The 22,252-nt window shown below is 26.5% G+C and overlaps 1 protein-coding gene across 1 annotated transcript in view; it reads left to right on the forward strand.

Moving 5' to 3' along the window:
- The window catches only part of LOC105626152 (glutamate receptor ionotropic, kainate 2-like), a 152,043-nt gene that overhangs the window by 74,452 nt on the left and 55,339 nt on the right, over positions 1-22,252 (forward strand). Inside the window, exon 2 of the mRNA XM_012207464.1 lies at positions 19,874-20,060. Coding sequence (XP_012062854.1) covers positions 19,874-20,060 — 187 coding nt within the window. The remainder of the gene's footprint in view (positions 1-19,873; positions 20,061-22,252) is intronic.

The following is a 22,252-nucleotide window of genomic DNA, read 5'->3' on the forward strand; positions in this document are numbered from 1 at the left end:
TCTCTCTCTCTCTCTCTCTCTCTCTCTCTCTCTCTCTCTCTCTCTCTCTCTCTTTCTAACAATCGAGTTAACGTCTTATTTAGCCAATATCTTTTTCCATCAAGAATGGACATCAACTCTAAATCATCGCACTTCAAATCAAAGTCAATTGCGATTATTCGGCGGCTAAAAGCATATGACTGACCAAACGTGAAAGAGGAAGTCTTCGCTGAACTTCATCTCCGGTAACTGAACGTTGATAAATGCATCTCAAACTCGCTCCGAGCAGTAACGGATAGTAGAAAATATTTCATTTACTTTTAACTTCTTAACTTTCAAGTTTACGAATTAATAATTGGACAATCTGCTCACTTTACGTTTATTTAAAAATAAATATAAATCGTTGACTTAATATTTAAAAATAAAAATTTTTATACAAATAAAAATCCAGTTTTTAATTTACGAAAAACATTTAAATTATCGGAGTAAAAATATTTTAATAAATTTTTAATAAAAACTTTTATTTAGTGAAATTTTAATAGACCTTCTATATTATTTATTGTTGTCTATTTGGCTACTCTTGGATTTAATACTGATTTAATTTCGAAACAAATATATTTTAACATATATTTTATCAGCAAAGAAGCACATTTTCATTAAAGCTATTTTGTAGTAAGAATACCAGTACACTACAGAATAATTAGAAAAATAAATAGAACTGAGAAAGATAAAATATTTACTAGCAACATAGCAAATAATTGCTTAATAACTCTTCAAAAAAAAAAAATAGTTATTTACGTAAGCAAAAACAATCTTATTAATATTAATACATTTTCTTAATGCACACTACTTTTTTGTTTTTTTTCTTAGTTAGTTTTAATACAAAAAAATAAACATACAATATTATATTACTTTAATAAAAAAAAAACCTAATTTATTTCAGAAATAAAAGAATTGCTAAATTCTTTCAGCTACTAATTGAGTTAAAGGATTACTTGTTATTTATGTTCATGTTTCAGTACGAATTACTTTTCCGTGAAGAGATGAATCTGTAAATATTACTCGTTACAAACGCTACCGAGATTTCTCACTGTCTCATGGAAAGCTACAAATGAAGAAAGGTTCGAGTTGAAGAGCTTTTGTTCTTATGCGCGTAATATTCTGAGTGGCATGAATGGCTTCAGTGAGCGGAGGAAGTACAGTGAAGTTGATAAATAACATTTAAAATATGCGTACGTTTTATTATATTTCTTGTACAATTAATCGCATTACAGGAAAATTCAGATGTACTCTATATCTCACTATTTCTATAATTGCAAAAGTATTACAAGATTATTCTAAATAGTATAGAAGTGAAAGTATTTTCAAAATATATTTAATGATAAAACTGATTAAATATATTTATTTTTAATATAAAAGCCATGATCAAAATATTCTTGTTTCTTATACAAAATATGTAATAAATAAATAATATAATACATTACGAGAAAACAATTTTTGCTAAAAATTGTGTTAGAAAATTTAACTAGAAGATACAAATCTGAAAATAATTTTGCTGAACTAATTATAATATATTAAAATAATTGTAAAGGACGCTCAAGTATGTACAATTTAACAATCAGTTTAAATATCCTACAAAATTACTTTTAGATTTGTAAATTTTTAAATACTTTAACAAAAGCGTTCTCTGTGTGCGTGCGCGCACGCGCGCAAGAGATTTAAGTTTAAAGATCGCGCAGTTTACTTTATAGAAAATCCATCAAAATAAATCGATAACGTGCAAGTAATCGGACGTGCATTTATTGTTACCACGAAATCAACATCGTCTATTTTAATAGTCAGCTTTACGCATTCTATCCATGGAATGGAATGTACGCTAAGAGAGATGTTGAGCAAACAAATTCAATCAAGTGCACGACTGCGTTACCAAGAGGAGGCGCCATATCACCCTCACTAGCCAGAACTGACTCCGACCTACCACCGGAAATGGGTGGAGAGACGAAGTCACTCCTCTGAATACTAGCACTCTACCGATTTGCCTGATCGACGTGGGTGTAGACAGCTACCCGAAGTTTACTAAGTTCGCCGCATTGGATCAATGAGCAGCGATAACGAAAGATAATAGCTGCACTATAAACGAAACTGCAGACGGGACTGCATCATCAACTTCCAGAGAAGTCTTACCAAACGAGCGGAAATCATAGCAACGTTAATAATTAAGTGAAAAGGGATATGAATAGCGAATATGAGAAGATATTTCCAACTTCTCCAAATTGAAAATTTAATTAACTCGTTTATCATAATAATTAAGATAAATGATATATATAAAAGCTGTTTCAAAGAACATTAGAAATCATAACTATCAAGCAATAAATTATCCACTGCTTCTTTGTTAAATGCTTTTAACTTATCATGCGAAGTTTCTAAAATGATCATTCATAAATATTATCTAATCAAAATTATAGTGCAATATTAGGACATACGTAATTCAATATTTAAGAACGTATATGTCATAATTCAGAACATTACAACAATTATAAAAATTTCATAAATTGTTGTTCTATTATTACATCTGACAGTTAATTAATTTTTTGTTTGCTTAATTCTTATGTGAAACAGCAATTTGTATGTAATACCTAATTTGATGAGGAAGGCATTATAAATTAAATCAATTTTGTTATATACTAATAAATATACACTAATAAAACTTATATACTTTATATACTAATAAAACTTTCATAAATATTCGTATAAAAGTTCTGTTCCACTTACTCGAATCCACTTATTTGAATCCACATTTAAAAATTATCTATCTAAAATTATAGCAAAATGTAATAAGCCATTAAAAGCTAAATAATTCGTTATTTTATTTTTCAAAGTTATTTTAACGTTTATCGTATGTATTATGGAGTTGCTAATAATGGACGTTAATAGTATAAAATTACGGTATGTTAATATTTATAATATGGCTCAATGTTATTTTCAAGGTGTATCTTTTTATAAAATTTTGATTGAGATTGGCTGATTTTTTCTTTTTTGACTTGATTTTTTAGCTGATATTTTTAGTTGATATTTTTAGTTACTGTAAGTACAGTCAAAATATCCTTAATCGAAATTTCTATATTATTCTATATTATAAAAAAAAATACGTGCATACAAAGAGAACAGTGAAATCAAACAGTTGAATAAACAATTACGAAAATGAATTATAAATTAAGTACATATATCGTTAAAATTTTATCCATTAGATGAAATAACAGCGAAATGGATTGCTTCTAACGTTTATCGCATGTATTATGGAGTTGCTAATAATGGACGTTAATAGTATAAAATTACGGTATGTTAATATTTATAATATGGCTCAATGTTTATAGAAATTGTCGGAATGTTCAGAACAACTTATTGTGATTAACTGATCAAGACAATCAAGATCTGCTTAATTTTATTAGTGTCATATTAATAATTAATAAATATTATATAATATATAATTAATATTAATTAATAAATATTTTATTAGTGTCATCTACATTAATTCATTGCGAATATATTAGCCTCTTCCATTTTGTGTATCTAAGTCGCGAGTAAAGTAGATCTTACAAGTTTTAGTATATCTTTATCATGGTTTATATTTCCTTTACACTTAATTAAACGAAAAAAAATAAAATACTCATTCATTTAATCTAACACGCAAGTTTTTGTTAATTTCAATAATTAAAATATCTTTCTTAATTACACTGTAATTTATGTTGTTCATGGAATTATATAACACGTAATTAAAAAATAATACACGCTAAGTACTTTGTCAAAATTATTGTTTATCATAATTGTTTCCGCTCTCCATTATTTTACAATATTTATAAATTGTTATGATATTAATAAACTAAATAAGTTTACGGTAATTTTATATTGAAATAAATTCGGTATAATGCGCAAATGCAAAATTTCGGTTTTGTTAATTATTTAATTTTTTCAATTATTCTATTTACATTTCATCTAAAAAACATTTTTCGATAACATTTCGTTAATAATAATAGCGATTAATGGAAATTTAACGCCACTAAATTTAATAAAGTTTATTAATATCTTAACTGAGCAGACCGCTTGTTTGATATGCAATTTAGTAGCGTATCAAATGAAATAATTATTAGCTATATCATACAATTGTGTATTTAAAATTTCAATCTAATAATGAATGAAAATGACAAGAATAATCATAATATTAATAAATCTCTCTCTTTAAACTGAAATATATCTTGTATCATGGTATCGATAAGTCAACTATAATTTTTGTATATTTCCTCAGCTTTTCAGTGATATATTCGCAATCGAGTTCGCAATTATGCGTTAAATATTAACTAACTTTATTATTTACTATTTACTATATTCATGCCAAAAATTTTTCAAGAAAAATAAAATTGTAACTTTAATAAATCAAAATAAAATTTGTTTAAATAAATAATAAAATTAATATTAATATTAGTTAAATTAAAAACTGATTAAATATGGACATGTTGGAATAGTTGTCAGCAGAATAATTATATTTTCTTTGTTAATGAAAATCTTTAGTATATTTCTTATTATAGTCATTATATCAGTAAAAAAGACATTAATAATTTTATATTTTTATATAATAATAATAATACTTTTATTTTTGTATACGATGTCCCATTTTTACATTTTTATTGCAATTAATTGTATTAGCTAAATCAAATTTTTCTAAACCAGGCCATTTAAGACAAAAGTTTCCATTTGGCGAAAATAAATCAATTTCTAAAGCGATTTTCTTCATTTTTTCTTAAATATAATATACTTCAAATATAAAAATTATACTATATATTTAATTATACTATATATTTAATTAATTATACTATATATTTAAAAAATAAAAATTAGTAACATAAAATTGTAACATGTAAATTAGTAACATGAAAACGATCGAAACGTAATAAAAGAAAATTAATCTTTTTTATTATATTTATAATCGACAAATTATTATTAATTATATGCTGCATTCATTAATTTTGATAATATTTACTACCTAATTCTTCTAAATTTTAACAAAACTACAAAAAATACTAAAATTACCACGCGTTCAAAAGAAGTTAATTGATTCAACGATTTGACCAGATCAAAGTCCCTCCGTCGAGTAGTATGTTAATAACACAATGAAAAATCCATGTCCACAAAGTGAAGAGCGACTTTAATGTGCCTTGCTTCTACGTCGGGTTCTGTGAAATCGATTCACGAAGGAAAGTTAAACGACCCGTTGAGTATTAGAGACCTCGCTGCAGGAGAGAACAAATCCTGAATTTTCCAGATTGTTTCCGATGCATGATTACGGCAGCAAGTCAATAACAATCATCTTTTTTTTAAATTTTTACATAATACACATATTATCCAATTTCTGAATATTTCCGATAATTTTAATCGGTATTCAATTATTAAGTATCCTTTAAGACACAATATTAAAATTTGTGCAAAAAAAATGTTCTCCCACTATCTATTAAGGAATATATTCCTCTTATTACATGATCAGAACAATTTTTAAAAAGAAATAGCTACAAATAAATATATTTAATTATAATATTGTAAAATACATGCGCCTTTATTATAATTAATTATATGCAAATACAAGAGATATTCTTAGGTCTATTCGGAATAAGTCGAATCCAAAAACAGTAGAATTTAAAAATTACAATGTATGTATTACTTAAAATATACTTAGCAACAAAAAACTTATAAAATTTTTATTTAGAATTTACATTTAGAAAAACATTCAAGTAAAATTATTTACATATCAAATAACATAACAATAAGTTGAATTGTCTATTCTACTAATATCGGAGTACCTATTCGACTTGTCCCGAATTCTTTATGTATCTGCACATTTTTAATTAATTACATTCACGCAGTTATTAAAAGGAAAAGTAGGAATCTTTTTCACAAAATTGTAAATTAATAAAATTTTAATTGTTAAATAATACAGTTTGCGCATATATTTTTCTACAGAATAATTAAATTATTTAAGAGCTAATCTTGATGTCTTTTTGATATCCTTTTGATGTCCTCTCGATAGCGGATCTCCTGAAAATGGTTTCTTAAAAAAACCAAAAATTAAAAAACAACATATTACTTATTTGTAATTACATTTCCTGTCAATTAATTTAAATTTAAATTTGCTCGTTTTATTATTCAAATTCCTCTATGAATTCTCCTTATATTAATACCTTATATTGTATCATCTTTTTGTTACTAAAATAACATAAATGCTAAAATTAATATTTATACGAGAACATTTAAAGAGGAAAGAATCTTCTCTCGGAATATAACATTGGACTATCTTTGTATAACTTGTCTTTAGAAAATGTATGATGATCATCGTTGACTCACTGCTAAAACTATTACTGCCGGGAACTTCTGAGAAAATTCAGGTTTAATTTTTGCCATGCAATAGTAATTTCTAACTTTCAACGAGAACTGGACGTCACGGATGGATCTCACGGAAAACGAGAAATAATTCTCTATGAAGAACATTACGATTTCTCGTTGGTACGTTGGTGGAACCACACATTTGCTAGTCCACCTAACGAAAGACAGTAAGACCTTTTCATTGACAAGAATGTGGAAAGAATATAGTGATAGTTCGTCATAGCATTTAATAAATGTTTATATAAAATGCAAATCAATATCATTCGTCAAATATTGAATATAATATTGAAATTCGTGAAATTCATAAATATTAGATGTGGGAAAAAGTTCGTGGCGTTTTTCCCGTTAGATGTAACGGGAAAAATGCCACGAACTTTTTCCCATATCTAATATGTTTAAATTGGAAACACAATAATATATCCTACTTTGTGAATTTTACAATTGATGATTCCAAGTGAATCGAATTTTACAATAACTTCGTCAAATATTTTGATTCAATAATAAAACAAGATTGATATGTTTAAAAAAATGAAGAACTAATATTTGATCATTGATTTTACATCCAAATCTCACATTCTTATCAAAAAAAAAATTTTTTTATCATATATCAAAAGTACGAAATAAGTTTTTAAACACACATAAAATGATTTGATTAAGAACTTCCCTAATTTATTAACAACTTTTTAAAATTAAAAATTAAAACTAAAATTAAAATTTAAAAAATTAAGAACAAGCATTCATTAAATACGCTGTATTCATCAAATCCCATCATCTTCTTTCGTATCATTTATGTTAATTAATTCATCCTTATAGTAACTTTTATTACGTAATTTGAATATACACTGTTAAATCTATAATGTAATTTAATCTATTTTAAGTCGTCACTGCATTGCTGCTCAATATGTCGTTATTTTATATTAAAATAATGGTTAAATTTGATAGTATATTGTGTAAATTTAATTATATTGTTTTATAAAATAATATGTATAAAATAACGATACATTGAGTAGTAACAATGGTAAGTTAAATTAAGTTAAATTGACATTATAGATTTAACAATGTTACAAATTATTTTATAACAATATTACAATATTATTGATTTAATTTTTGTTACGTTTATTATATAAATAATTTTAATTTACAATTTTCGGCCTTGTATCTACTTTTTAAAATAAATTTAAGATAAAAATATTGTATAAATTTTCTATTATCTTTCCAAACTTGAAAAGGTAGCAGAAACTTATGACAACCTTCCACCCGAGAAAAATGATAGTTGCCCTACCTACTCGAAATATAATATGTGTATACCCGAAGATAGTATATACATCCATCTATTCAAATCATAATATGCTTATTATCTGTATCCAATATATCAATTATAATATGGATACATACATACGCAAATATATGATGGGACTGACAAGACGTTTTAAAGTGCTGATTTAACGGAATCAATAATTTGCGTGATCATCCAAAATGTAAAGGATGTATTATATTATGTAATATATTATATTATATATTATATATTATATTACGTAAATTAGAATATTAATTTGAGAAGTATATAAATACAATAGGTATATAAGTCGTTAGCATATTATATCGTCTTTAATTACATGCCAATGCATGTATAACAAAATTACTTATGTAATCTTTGTGTTTTATATATATTAGATAATATTGGCTATTTATTGAATATATAGACTTTATTTATACTGCTGTACAAAGATTCTTTCAATATTGAATCTATCTTTTGTTGATCCTGACCGCACATTCTAGCTTTTCAGCCAGAGATAAAGGAGAAGAACTCCGTTTATCTGTTAAATTTTTTCTATCACAGATTATCATTGTCGATCTATTATTGTCGATCTGTTTTACCATTGTCGGCAGATAATATGTTCAAAAAAGCAGGTTTTGATAAAATATCTAAATATTTAGCTACAGTATTTAGATACAGAACACATCTAAAAATAATTTTATTTTAGACCATCAAAATAATATTAAATTATATAGAACGCTTGAACTGTTTATTAGACTCAACTCGTTTTGCATTACTCATCATGCTTGATTACTACGTAACTATTTTGATGATCCAACAAATTATTTTTGGATATTTAACTAATTTTTAGTTCAAAATCGATTTTTTCATGTATGCTCGATCGTTATACATATGCGTCGATCATATCACAATGCTTCGCAATAAATAATTAATTATAATATAAATAAGAATATTAATTCGTACAAATTGTCTTATTGTCAGTTAACCGAAAATATTAAGTGCATGAATCATATTAGAATGAACGAGAATTTTAATCAACTACTTTGCGTTTTTTTTTTACACGAATAATTTCTATTACAATCAATACTACATTTAAGCTTGAAAAAAAGAACAAACTCGATTACAAGTACCAAAAATATATCTCACAAATATCAAGGATTAAATTTTTTGATATGAACGAAAAGTGAATATTTAAAAATAATAAAAATTGTAAATTGAATTAAAGATTCTAAACCGTTATTATTGTTACTTGAATATGATTTCACATATAACGCTGTTCATAATCCACGCAATGTAATGTAATGTCCACCCAATCTCACCAAAAGCAACTCACAAATAAAAAAATAGGATAATAAATGACACGAGATCCAGAAAAGAGATAATAAATTTCTCTCACACATATATACCTATATACATATACACTAAAAAAATCTTTGTGGATACATATAATGCTTTCTAATTTGTACATATAATATTTAATCTTGGAATTAAAAAATTGAAAAAAGAATAATAACACCAGTTTCAAAACTTCTTCCACAATTTTTTATCAAATTGTAAGATAATTCTTCAATACAAGATATAAATATCTTGTTTTTTATTTTTATTTTTATTATTTATAAGAATCTAAGATTTTATTATTCGGAGAAGAGATAAAAAAAAATAAAGAAATAAATCATTAATTTATATTGATAACAAAATTCTATTAATAAAAACTGAATAAATTTATACATTTGAAAACTATTTCTTATTTCTATTATTTAATTTTATCTTCCTATATTTATAAGTTTAAATACCAAAGGAGTGCAAAACGTAATAAACATCAATATAGTTTGACGCAACTCGATAAACTCTATTTTATAAGCTCTGTGCATATGTGCGAATATATCATCAAGCATAGTAAATAATTGTGACAAAATAATAAAAGATTCCAAAATTAAATATTCATCTCAAACTAATTTAAGATATTCATTTTAAGGCAATGGATCTCTCTATAAGATGTAATATTAATCTGTACTAATTTTATTATAATTTGATAATTTATGTATCTGGATATATTTAAATATATATCTCAGATTATCATAGATCCATAACCTTAATGAAAAAATTTGCTTTTCACTCACCGACTGATGCGCAACGGGCGGAGTTATCAGCCAGCGTAGCGATGATGCTGTAACATAAACATATAAAACAACGTTAAAAAAAAACTAATATTCCATCATTAAACTTTTTTATGCATTAAACTTTTCATTTATTTTTCAATTAGATGTTTCAATTAGATGCTAATCACATACTTAAAAAAAGATCTCTATAAAAACATACTTTTATAAAACTTGAAATTCTAACTTGTTTTCTAATCATTATTTGAAAATCAAGATAAAATAAATTCTAAATCAAGATAAAACAATTTGTAAATCGAGATAAAACAAATTGAAGTAAACAATTAATTATAAGTAAGTAAGAAATTGTATTCACCTCAAGGTTGCTCCGCCGATGCCTCTTTCAGACCTCCTCCTTCTCTCAAAATTGGGTTGTTTCTTTCTCCTCTCGCACAGGACACTCATGAAACACACTCGTGTACAATACGTTCATTGCAATCGCACGCCGATTAATTATTAATAAAAGTCTTTCGCATGATGAGACTATGACATTTCAAGTTTATAAAATGTTAGAATTTCCAGTTCGATCGATGGAATCAGATCCTCGAGTCGACGAGTGGGACAGACAATAATTATCAAACAAAGGTTAAGACCCACGTGGAAGAAAATAGAATCGATTATATATTGAGTTCGTCACCTCTATTCACAAATCATGTTTAAAATTAATTCAAGTATACATCCTAGCTACAGTGATGAAACGCAAGTGATGTACCACAAGCGATATCGATGAACCAGGGTAGACGTGACGAGAGTCTCTAAGAGAAAGTCTCATTGCCGATGTCTAACAATCTAGGCAATCCAAGAAATGGGATCCAACTCCTCGTCACGAGGTAAACCGACAACTAGGCTCTGACCAAGTCAGATTAAACGCGATTCAATACGCTTTGAGAGTGTTGGTTGACGTAGGTAAACAAGAAGAGAAATGGGCAATTCAGAGACGACGAACCCAAGTCAATTGGTCGGACTCGTATCGCTTAGAATTGAACCGTTTGCCGACAGATAACGTGTTCTCAATTAGCCAATAGCAACAATAATTGCTAAACCGCGTAACATTGCACTATTGCAAAGTGCATGACATTACGCGGCTAGCATCACCTCGTGCCCGAAGCACTTGGTGTGAGAATATTGTTGTAATGACTGTGGCCATCCAGCAATGCCTCAATTCGATTCTATAGATATTATCAAGATATCGAAGATGTGCTTCCTCCGCTTCGAACGTGGATTTAATCAAATAAGCTTTAAAAAAAATATCTACTAGTCCGATAATTTAAACGGCACTCCCGAAAACAAATGTGCGACGCGACAAATCAGCTGCGATTCATTTGTTCAATTAAATCGGCGATGATGGTTCAGATGAAGAATCTGAAAAAAAATAATTATAAAAAATATCATTCTGCATTTTCAATCCGAAAATAATAGTCATTTATATTGGGTTGTCCGGAAAGTTCGTGCTGCAAAAGATTTAAATTTAATAAATGAAATTAAAAATTTAAATCTTCTGCGTTTCAATTTTCCTTCAAAATCGGCACGAACTTTCCGAACAATTCAATACTTAAATTGATAGGCAAAATGATATTTAAATCAGTGGAAACTTTTAGACGTAAGAAATATTTAGATTTAGATATGGTTAATTATTATCCATAGATCCATCATAAAATTATAAACAAGAATTCTTATATCATACAATCATAATCCAATTCTTATTATCTAAATAAGTACAAAATGCACAATAATTATTTCAATAATATTCAAATTATCTAAATATGCTTATATTAATCAAAACAGTTAATCAGGGCTGATAAAATGAAAGAGCTTTCCTTCTTGTAAAATGAAAAAGCTTACAAGAATACTATATGTGCTGTTATAAATAAATCATATAATTTAATTTAATTTATAATTTATAATTTACAATTTAATTTAATTTATAATTAAAAATAATATTATATTGTTCTTAACTATATTTATTTTTGTAAAAATAAATTTAATTTTCTATCCATTTTTAAGTATTTTTCAATACTTTGGAAAATAAATGATAAAATATATGTAAGTCTATTAAAAATGTTCATATCTACTCGTGTCTCTGATGTAATCGCGATTAATTACGACATGTGATTTATGATGACTTATTAGATGAAGACATCCAGATATTAGATAGACTAATCCAGAAATCAGGGAACGGTCTAGTGATCATTTAAGATTTTAATCCGAGAATGATTAAGACTTAATCTGACAAAATTTAGTTTTCAATTATGTTTGATCGAACGTAATATAATCCTTCTCTCATTATAAATAAAATAAATATACTTTCTAAAACTTTTACAGTGTACTCTCGCTCTGAAAAACGATATCTCAATCTTACAAAATATTGAAAATTAAGCTCTATTTTTTAAGACTCGCTCAGTTTTCACTCTAGAGTGAGATTCTATTCTAAAGAATTTAGAGAATTATTACATATATTATTTTATGTATCTTGTAGACTTTCGATATTGGCATTCTATTTAATTACGCTTTTTTAATTAAATTGGATCTTTTGTTATTTCTTGTCGTATCTATTATATTTTAATTCTCTCCATTTCATCAAAAATCGGTAGAAAGGAAACAAATGTCTATAATCGTTACAATTGTCAATAAACAACATTATTCATGTTAAGCGGTCTCTAGATTATTGCACAATATTATTGATCATTTATGATCATCTAGAAGACTATATTGAGCTTCCAGATGAGCATCTGTAATACTTTTAAATTATTTAAAAAGGGCATCAATAATATATTTAAAAATGATATAGATTGATTCTAGGAGCTGCTTAAGACATATGCGTCAATCATATCGTTATGAAAGATGTATGAGAAATTATTAAACAAGAATATTTGTATGTACTGCACTAATTGTATAGAATTTTAATTGCATAAAAGGATACTAATTAAACAATTTTATATTTTGCCTGACAAATCCGTTCCTGACAATTTCATCTAGGTTTTCCTTACACATACTTCATCTAAATTTTTTTTATATATAGATTTTTTATACATAAATTTTTTCTTATAACATAACTATATTCATAAAACGATTAATTAGAATTTCATGGTATTCAAATTATTTGTATATATTCTCAATAATTAAACGTTATTTTGAGGTAGAAAAATAACGCGAAGAAAAAATACAATAGTCATAAAACATAATGATTGCATTCAGCAGAAAAAGCAGCTTTGCTATTGTAAAATTTTTTAATAATAGATTTATATTATATACTTCAATTCAGTGAATTAAAGGCAAAACCAATCATATTAAAGAATTTTATAACAGTTGCAAAGCTGCTTTTTCTGAAATGTAGTCTTTAGCTGAATGTAGTCTATTATATCTTGCCTTCATGATATCTCGCGAATTAACGGAACGAATATCAACACAAGCAAAAAGAGAGTAGAGAAACGAGAGAACAAAAGACGAGAAAGAGAGAGAGAGAGAGAGAGAGAGAGAAAGAAAGAAAGAAAAAAAAAGAAATTGTAATAAATATCTGAAACGCTTACTAATTAAACTTAAACTACGAAAAAAAGAGCATGTTGCCTCAATACACTTATGAATCACATCAATCATGGAAGTTGATTGCTCGCGCGTGTTGCTAATTGCACAATTATTCGTAGAGAATGCTCGTGTCTAGTAGTTGCTCATAATTGTTCCAATCACTTCTTGAAAAGTAACACCAAATACACGAAGAGATTCGCGCCGGCGTCATTACCTACTGTCCGAGGATGCGTTCCATTTGGCGCTTATGAGCATCATTTATCTTTGTTTAATATTTGATAACAAGGATGAAATAATTCCAAAAACGCTGTGAACAGCAAGTAGGACGTAGCCCGAGTGTCGCCGTACGAATGACTGCGCGGCTACCCCGCGTAAACAGCCGTACGCCGCGCCGTACGAGAAATAAACAAACGTCAAGGCCGCATACTAGCTGATAACGTTTACCCAGAAACATCTACAATACGCGTAACGAAGTAGTAAATATACATACCACATGTTCCGTTCTCTACAATGAGCGATAATTCCGTAAATACCGTATCACTCCGATACTTTCTTTGCATAACTAGTAGCGTCAAGTAGCTGCCGCCATGACGCGAATCGTTTACGGCGTGAAGTTAGCTGCAATCTCGCGAGGAACGATCGTGATTGCCGCGGTGCTTTCTCGTTTGAATGTTAACGCGAACGGATTGAACTGTATATTATAGTCGTTCTCGTTACGAAATATTTAAAATGTTTCAATGCATTTAATCTAAATATTTCTTGCATTCCAAATTGCATTCCAAATTGATTTTGATAAACTCTATTATCATAAATTAAATTTAATGATTACTTGAATAAAATTTAATCAAAATAATTTTTTAAATCTAAATAAATCAAACAAGCAATCAAGTCGATAATTAATATCTAATAAATAATATGCAAATTACGATTATTTATACCAAGATTTCTTCATCCGATGCCTTTCCTAGATGGCCTCTTTCTATTTCTCTTCCTCCTCTTTTCCTCTCATTCTAAAATTAAATTATCAAGTCCGAAGTTATTATATCCATTCATTTTATACAAAAAGAAAACGGAGTTAATTAGATTGATCGCATGACACATTACTCTCGAAAGTAGTTAAGATACGATGAATAATTGCTTCTTGTAATTATCGTGAGATATAATCGCATTTCGAAAGATAATACGATAATACACGGAGCGGCATGATTACTTGTGCTGAAACCATATTGATCAAATCGATTTTATTATAGGAAATATTTAACGAATGAAATAGATTTGAATGATTTGTTCCAGAGAAATAACAAGTTTTAATTTCCATATAAGTTACTCCGAATTTACTTTACATAAAGAAATCGCATGAAATATTTTTCGACAAACAGATACTTATTTTGATATATATAAATTATTTATTCGCAAAGGATGACTATTTTCAAGATAACGCAAAAATGGATTTTTCATACAATAAGCAATATTGGTATGAATTTTATATATATTCGTAAACACACGTTTCTATCTGTAGCTTTCGCAATATAAATAATAATAATAATATGATACATTAATATCTTATTATTATTATAATTATAATAAATATCTTATTATTAATTTCCTATATAAATTATCTAAATTATTGAATATACATTAAGAAAAATATATTAAGAGAAAGACATATATTATTGAATTATTTTAATATAACCCATATATAATTCTGAGATAATTTACAATAATTTACAACAAAGGCAATAAAATATTTTATAATATGTTATTTTTGTGTTTTAAATAAGACAGTTATTAATAAATTTGTATGAACAGTCTATCAAAAATTAAATACAAATAATATAACTAATAATTACATAATTATCTGCGTATTTTTTTACTAAATTTAATTTAAAATATATGCTATGTGTGACTATGAAATATGTTACATTTTATCCATACATAACATATTTGAAAAGCAATATTTCTTATTTTTGTATCCTCTTGTATAATATTTAATCCTGAAAAAATATTTAAACATTCAGATTTGTCCGTTATAATACGATTTGGAAGAACATGATTAATTACGATCGCATCCCGCATGATTATATATAATTTTGCAATGAAAGAATACAGCCAAAAGTTACGAATTATAATTTCATTTATACCCAAAGGATGAATCTCAAACAAATGTAAGATTAATGAATGATTGATATTTGTTAATTAAATCCGATATTAAAATGTACATTTTCAACAGTAGATGTCGTCTCTGCGCTTATAAATTATCAATTGCAGGAATTGATAATTAATCGCATGTGCTGTTAATAACATAATTGTTCATAGGGAATGCTTTTGGCATTTCATAATGCCATGTCGCAATTGCGTCTCGAGATGAAATGCGAAATACACAGAGTGGTTAGCGTTATACTGTCTGCTCTTTCGAGTACTGCCGTACGAATGATGGCACGACGACCGACTGTAAACACTGTGTGCTATATGCCGCATAAACAAACGCCAAAGCCACATGCTCCAACTGAATTGTCATTTCCATGAAATATTTCCTATATGAAGAGACATAAATAAATGCCAAATCCTTTGTTTACCTTTCAAAAATAAATTTTTGATAAATTAGCTATTATCAAATAGGTTTTAATATTTGTCATTGTATATCACATCATTACTTCATATTCTTAATTGAAAATTAATAAACGAATTAAATTAGAATTAAATAGAGAATTAAATAGAGAACAAAAATTAAATACATAATAATAATATAAAATTTAATAAATAAAATAAAATAAAATAAAAAAGATACAATTTTTTAAAGCCAATAAAAAAACGAATTCCCTATTATCGCATAATATAACGACAATCATTATCATTCTATCATTCGGATATCTGTTCAATATTCATATGAAAGCCTGATCGATAAATGCTTATTGCCTTAATCCATTTATGAGTCATTATCACAAATGTTAATAAATAACGAATCATTGCTAATTATCAGAATAATCATACAATCGCGTCTCAAAATATTTAAAACTTTACAAAATATTTATCGTGAATAAATTCTCTTTTATATATTTTCAGTTAATTTCGATAAATTATATTAGCAAAGCATATAAAATTGAATAACTGCATAATTAATATTTATTACAATCATTACATATTAAAATATGATGACTTCATGTACTGTAAAAGAAAAACGTAAACTTGAAATTTTTGTCAAAATATGTATATTTTCTTTAAAAGAGAAACTGTATAAATTATACTTGTATACTTGTATATATTTTTTGTATATATATATATATATTGTAGCTATATTCTTACATTTTATGAATCAATTTTGCAAACGCAAGCGGCAATTGTTATAAGAAAAATGAAAGAAATGAAAGAAAAATGTTTAGCATAGGAAGAGACAAAACAATTACCAAGAGAGCCATTCATGTTGATTGCTCCTAACGGTGAAATCATCGTCACCAAAATATGAAGGCTATCCATGCATTTGGCATCCGAGAGAACAATGCAACTATTGAGTAGAGTAGGCATGATTATTATATGTAGTTGAAGAGAGAATCCAGATATGACTAGGTTAATACCCGCTGCATAGTTATACGCTAGTATAGTTACTTATGATATAAACTTTCAAAAAATGTTGCTAAAATATTATTAACAAAATAAAATATTATATACATAATTCAATGCTTCACATAAAACAAATAAATTTATTAAATGATTATATTATTATAAATAAATTTATTTAGTAAATTATTTGTATTATAAATAATTTACTTTGTTATCTCCCAAATTTACAAATTAACAAATTATAAGTACATAAGAATTATTAACGCAAAATTTTTTAAATAAATATACGTATGAATAGAATAACTGATTAATATAAAATGCTACATCGTAGCAGAAGAATTCAAAGAATTTCTTTTATTGTAATGTTAAATTGATATCCCATGTAATAATTTTAAGAGTTATCTATAATCAAATATCTAGACAGAATAAATCCACAAAGACTAAAAATATTCAAAGTGAACAGTCATGTAAAATATCCATGCAGAATAAATCCACAAAGATTAAAAATATTCAAACTAAATTCACGTAAAATAGCTTCTATCAGTGACATCGTTTAAATTAATTGGCTACATGGAATCGTTGATTTCCTTCCAAGCGAGTGACGAAGATTGATTTGGCGAAAGAGTTTAATTCCTTAGAGAATTCTACGAACATAACGAAGATAAATTTACATGTTCACAAGTTATGATTTAATGCAAGTTTCTCATATTATTAAATAGTACTCATATTATTGAATAATATAGAATTAAATCTAAAATAACATTAGATTTTGCAAAACAATATTGTATACGCTATATTTGAAAGTTTGATGAGATAAGAGAGATAATTAGAAGGAATCTGATTTAACAAGAGGTAAACATTTCTAATTAGGACAATTATTCTAGAATTGCATCATTACGTAATAAACTTCTACTATATATCTATTTAACAAATTAATAATTAGATTTTAAATTGAATTGTTAACTTTACGTAACTTTAAGTTAGTAATACGTACATTGAATAAATAATTCATTTTACATAAATTATTATAAACAATGAATTTTTAATATATTCAAAGCATGAATGTAAAATATCTTTAATAAAATATTAATATAATTAATAGTCTTCTTTTATAAAAAAAAAATACATAATCCCTTTCGTAAAAGAAAAATTGATCTCTCGTGTAGAAACCACAAAGCTTGCAGTGGCAACGTGTTGTCAGATAGAGCCGGAAAATTGAAGTTACTGAACGAAGAGTGCTTTTGAAGATTAACGGTCAGATTACTTCAAAATGGATTAGTTGCAATAAAGCTGATGTAGAAAATGATATCATTTTAGAAAGAGTTTCATTTGATGAATTTACGAACAAAAAAGTAAAGTTATTATCGGAGTCATGAAAACGGTAGTAATGTAAAGAACGGAAAACTGACGTACTATGCATTTATTAAGCGATTTTTTAGCAGTAAAGCTCCTTTATTTAAGCTGCTTTTAAATAACTGAAGATTTTCCGGAATTTCATGTAAAGGGCAATACAAAATAAAAAATAGTCAATTTCGATTCCATGTTATTTCTTGAGTATTTTTATGAAAATATTAGTTTTCAGCATAGGAGAATATTAAAAAGCATGATTATCGGATTTGTAGATGTAACGATAAAAATAAAAAAAGCTTCGATCATTCTATTCGCCAAATATATCATTACTGCGAAAGAAAAGAAAAACAAGCACAACTTTAGAGACAAATATTGCTCGTCATAGCAATTAAAAATATTTTTTTATTAATTCGCATTGTTAACCAATATTTCCTATATTTATTTTGAAAACAAATCATCTAATAGGATGAAAATATAATATTTACAATGGATATTTAATTTTGAATCAATTGAACGTTTTACCAATCTAAGCTATCTGTTAGCTTATTTCAAAGTTTTGTTGATTGCATAAACGCAATTTTCAGTGTTGATTATTTTTGACGCAAAGTCAACGCTTTACTGTACGAGAACGTTTCTGCTGAAGTACTTTCTGATACCGCGACCGTGGTTTTGGCCGCGGTAATTATTCGAATTTAATTAAAACTCGCATTCGAAGTGAGCTATGCCATGGTAAAGTCATTAATTAAATTTAGGGGCGAATCGCGTAGTACCTTACCATTGTATATGTAGGTAGATATGTACGATAGATACAGAAGAGATCGTTATTGCAAATTCACGAACTCGGTTATAACTTTCAATGAATTCGGTTTCTTTTCGTAGTGCCGGAATTTTCTTTTCGGATTTGTCTGTGTTACCAGTCAGTTTCATCTCTGCTTCTCATATAGACGCATTTCCCCCAGGAATTCTATTCGCGAAGTATAACATAATTCTGAAATAAATTTCTCTTATCGCTAGTAAAATGATAATGACAATTAATAAATGTATTGTATTAAAATTTGTTATTCAGCTATCAAAAGTTGTGAGATAAAAAAATCCAATTATAAGAGAATTAAATTGCAAATAAAAATCACTTTGATCAAATTCATTTCTTTCATTTTCAATATTTATTCTCTAAATGATATGTAATATTAATTATAATAAATTAATAAAAAATATAATTACTAATATAAATATAATTACTAATAAAAAATAAAAAAAATATAATTACCAATAAAAAATATTATTAATTAACCACAAAATTTATTTGCTACACATCAAAAATATATGTTTAAATAAATTTTATCAACTCCTAATCCCTTTCAACAGAGAAATAAAATTCTTACAATAATTTTGAAATAAATTTCTGGAACAAATCTTATATTTGTATCTTCCTAAAAAAAGATTTACGTTTCAATATTATATTTATTATGGCATTGTTGAAAATAATATTTTATCAGTGCACAATTATTTAAATGGTATCTAACATCAATAATGCATGGCTATAATATTGTATAGTTTCTAAAAACTTTAATATTTAAAAAAAATATTTATTAAATTGCAGGAGCGATCTTCACCGAAGACCAGAAGGATAGTCCGTCGGAGTTGGCATTCAAATATGCCATTTACAAAATCAACAAGGATAAAACTCTATTGGCGAACACGACATTGGTTTATGATATCCAATATGTGCCTAAGGATGATTCGTTTCGCACATCCAAAAAAGGTAGGAAAATAATCAATATAGTCTCGTAATAAAAGTATATAAAACAGTATTATTCTGAGAGGACTGAGTATTATATATATTTGAATAGCAAATAAATTATTTGAATCATCTATTGTGTGTTATCTTGAAAGAACTAATTATTATTTAAATAGTTAATCATCTATTATTCGTCTTTCTCGGGAATGTCTGTATCTTGCAACTCAAAATAATCTCTATAAGATACAGCGGGGCAAATTAGATAGCGGAGCATTTTGGATAGTTACAATTTCATGCATGCTTGTTAGTTACGAGAAATGCTGTTAAAAATATAAAGTATGGTTATATAAACAATGTATTAAAGCTGAAGGAAAGAAGTAATTTCTTTGCGGTCGTTGTTCTAGAATATACTAATTTCAATTTTTTACATTATAAAGTTTCATTTTATTTTTTTCTAAAAAAAGTTTCAAGTCAGATTTAAAATTTTCGCTTTTGTCAATATAAAGTAACCAGACTTTATACGGCATATGTTTTGTATGTTTGATTAAATACACTGTGCGAGTTTAATTTTTTCTAAAATTATTTTTCGAAAATTTTTTAACTTATTCAATTTATTCTTCTTTATTCTATGAGAATATATAAATGCATCATAATATTGATAAGGCACGAATTTGTTATCTGAATAAATTGAGAGTGCTTGCGAATATTATTTTCCTCTTAAATAAATTTAATAAATGAGAAAATTCTTTATTATTGATATATTATCTGTAGTAGATTGTAATCGTTATCACTAATAAAAATTAATAATTAATGTAAAATAACTGAAATCAAATCATAATCATTAAAAACTAAAATAATAATTAAATAAAATGACAGACGTGATTTTCTTATATCGTTAAATTATTGTTTGTAAATTATACCTACAAGATATACGATAGCGATAATTTGGAAGGCGACAATGATTGATAGTATCGTAAACATACAGTTAATATAGTTGATAGTTACATAGTAATTAATTGTAACGTAAGCTTTACAATGTCACAGTCTTCTTATTTTTTAATTAATTTACTTTTATTCTTTTTTGTAAATAATGTGTAATTAAAAATATATCTACTAATTTTAACTATAATTGTAACGATAAGAAAAAAATCTGTCAATAATTTTTTCATGAAAAAGCAGTTCTTAAAAATTATCTTTGAAGAGAAAAATTGAATTCCGCAATACCGATTGCTTCATAATGTTATCGATTTGTTCAAATATATGCATAATAAACATAATAAACAGTATTAATATTTAGATTTATATTAAGATATGTTACATTAAAATAACACATCTTAAGTAATCCACAATTTTTAAATTTCCTGTCCAATTTTATTATGTTTTTATTATGTTATGTTTTTCCCATGGTTTTTATTTATTGTTCTAAAAAAATTTAAACATTAAAAAAAGAAAGTGGTTAATATAACATATCCTGATTGATAATTTGGCATGAACTTAGTTGCGTCATATCTACTAAAAAAAAACCATATCACTTTTTAAATAATTGCTTCGCGTCGCTTATTCAACAAATTATATACTTGAAGATATGAAGATTATTTAAAAAATTAGATTAATACTTGAAAACACATTGCGAGATAAAAATCAGAAATGAATAAAAACGTCGATGAATGAAATTTCTATTAATGTTGTTAAAAACATTTTTAGCAATTCTATTAAATTGTTAAACATGAAAAACTTGTTCTTTGAATTACTTTGAAATCTGTGCGTTTCTAATTAACTTTGTGAGTATTTATAAAAAATAGAATTATTCTATATAATATATAGAATGTATGTTATTCATTGACTTCAAAATGATGTATTTATGAGAATACTTCAACTAGTATAGAATAAAAGCTGAATTCATTTTTCACGTGCAGTATTAAGTGCGAGAATATATGAATATAGACTAAAAGGTATTTACTCCGTACAATTTATACAATATAAAATATATATCTGCTTCGCCAGCACGTATCAGCTGGCGATGAATAGTGACATACTAGGTAAAACCAGCTAATTAATTAATTTAGCCTCCATTTTAATATGCTCAAAAGACTGGCGGTTAGAGTATGACGTGAATCTCCTGTCATTGGAGCGCTTTTGACACGCGAGCTTGAAAGTTGGCAGGAAGCCTAGTGAAAGCAATTCAGTTAGCGATCGACTATAACATGAATTATAGCGCGAGGACGTCGCACGCGACATGAT

This window comes from Atta cephalotes (assembly GCF_000143395.1).
Source record: "Atta cephalotes unplaced genomic scaffold scaffold00004, whole genome shotgun sequence".
Classification (NCBI taxonomy): Eukaryota; Metazoa; Arthropoda; class Insecta; order Hymenoptera; family Formicidae; genus Atta; species Atta cephalotes.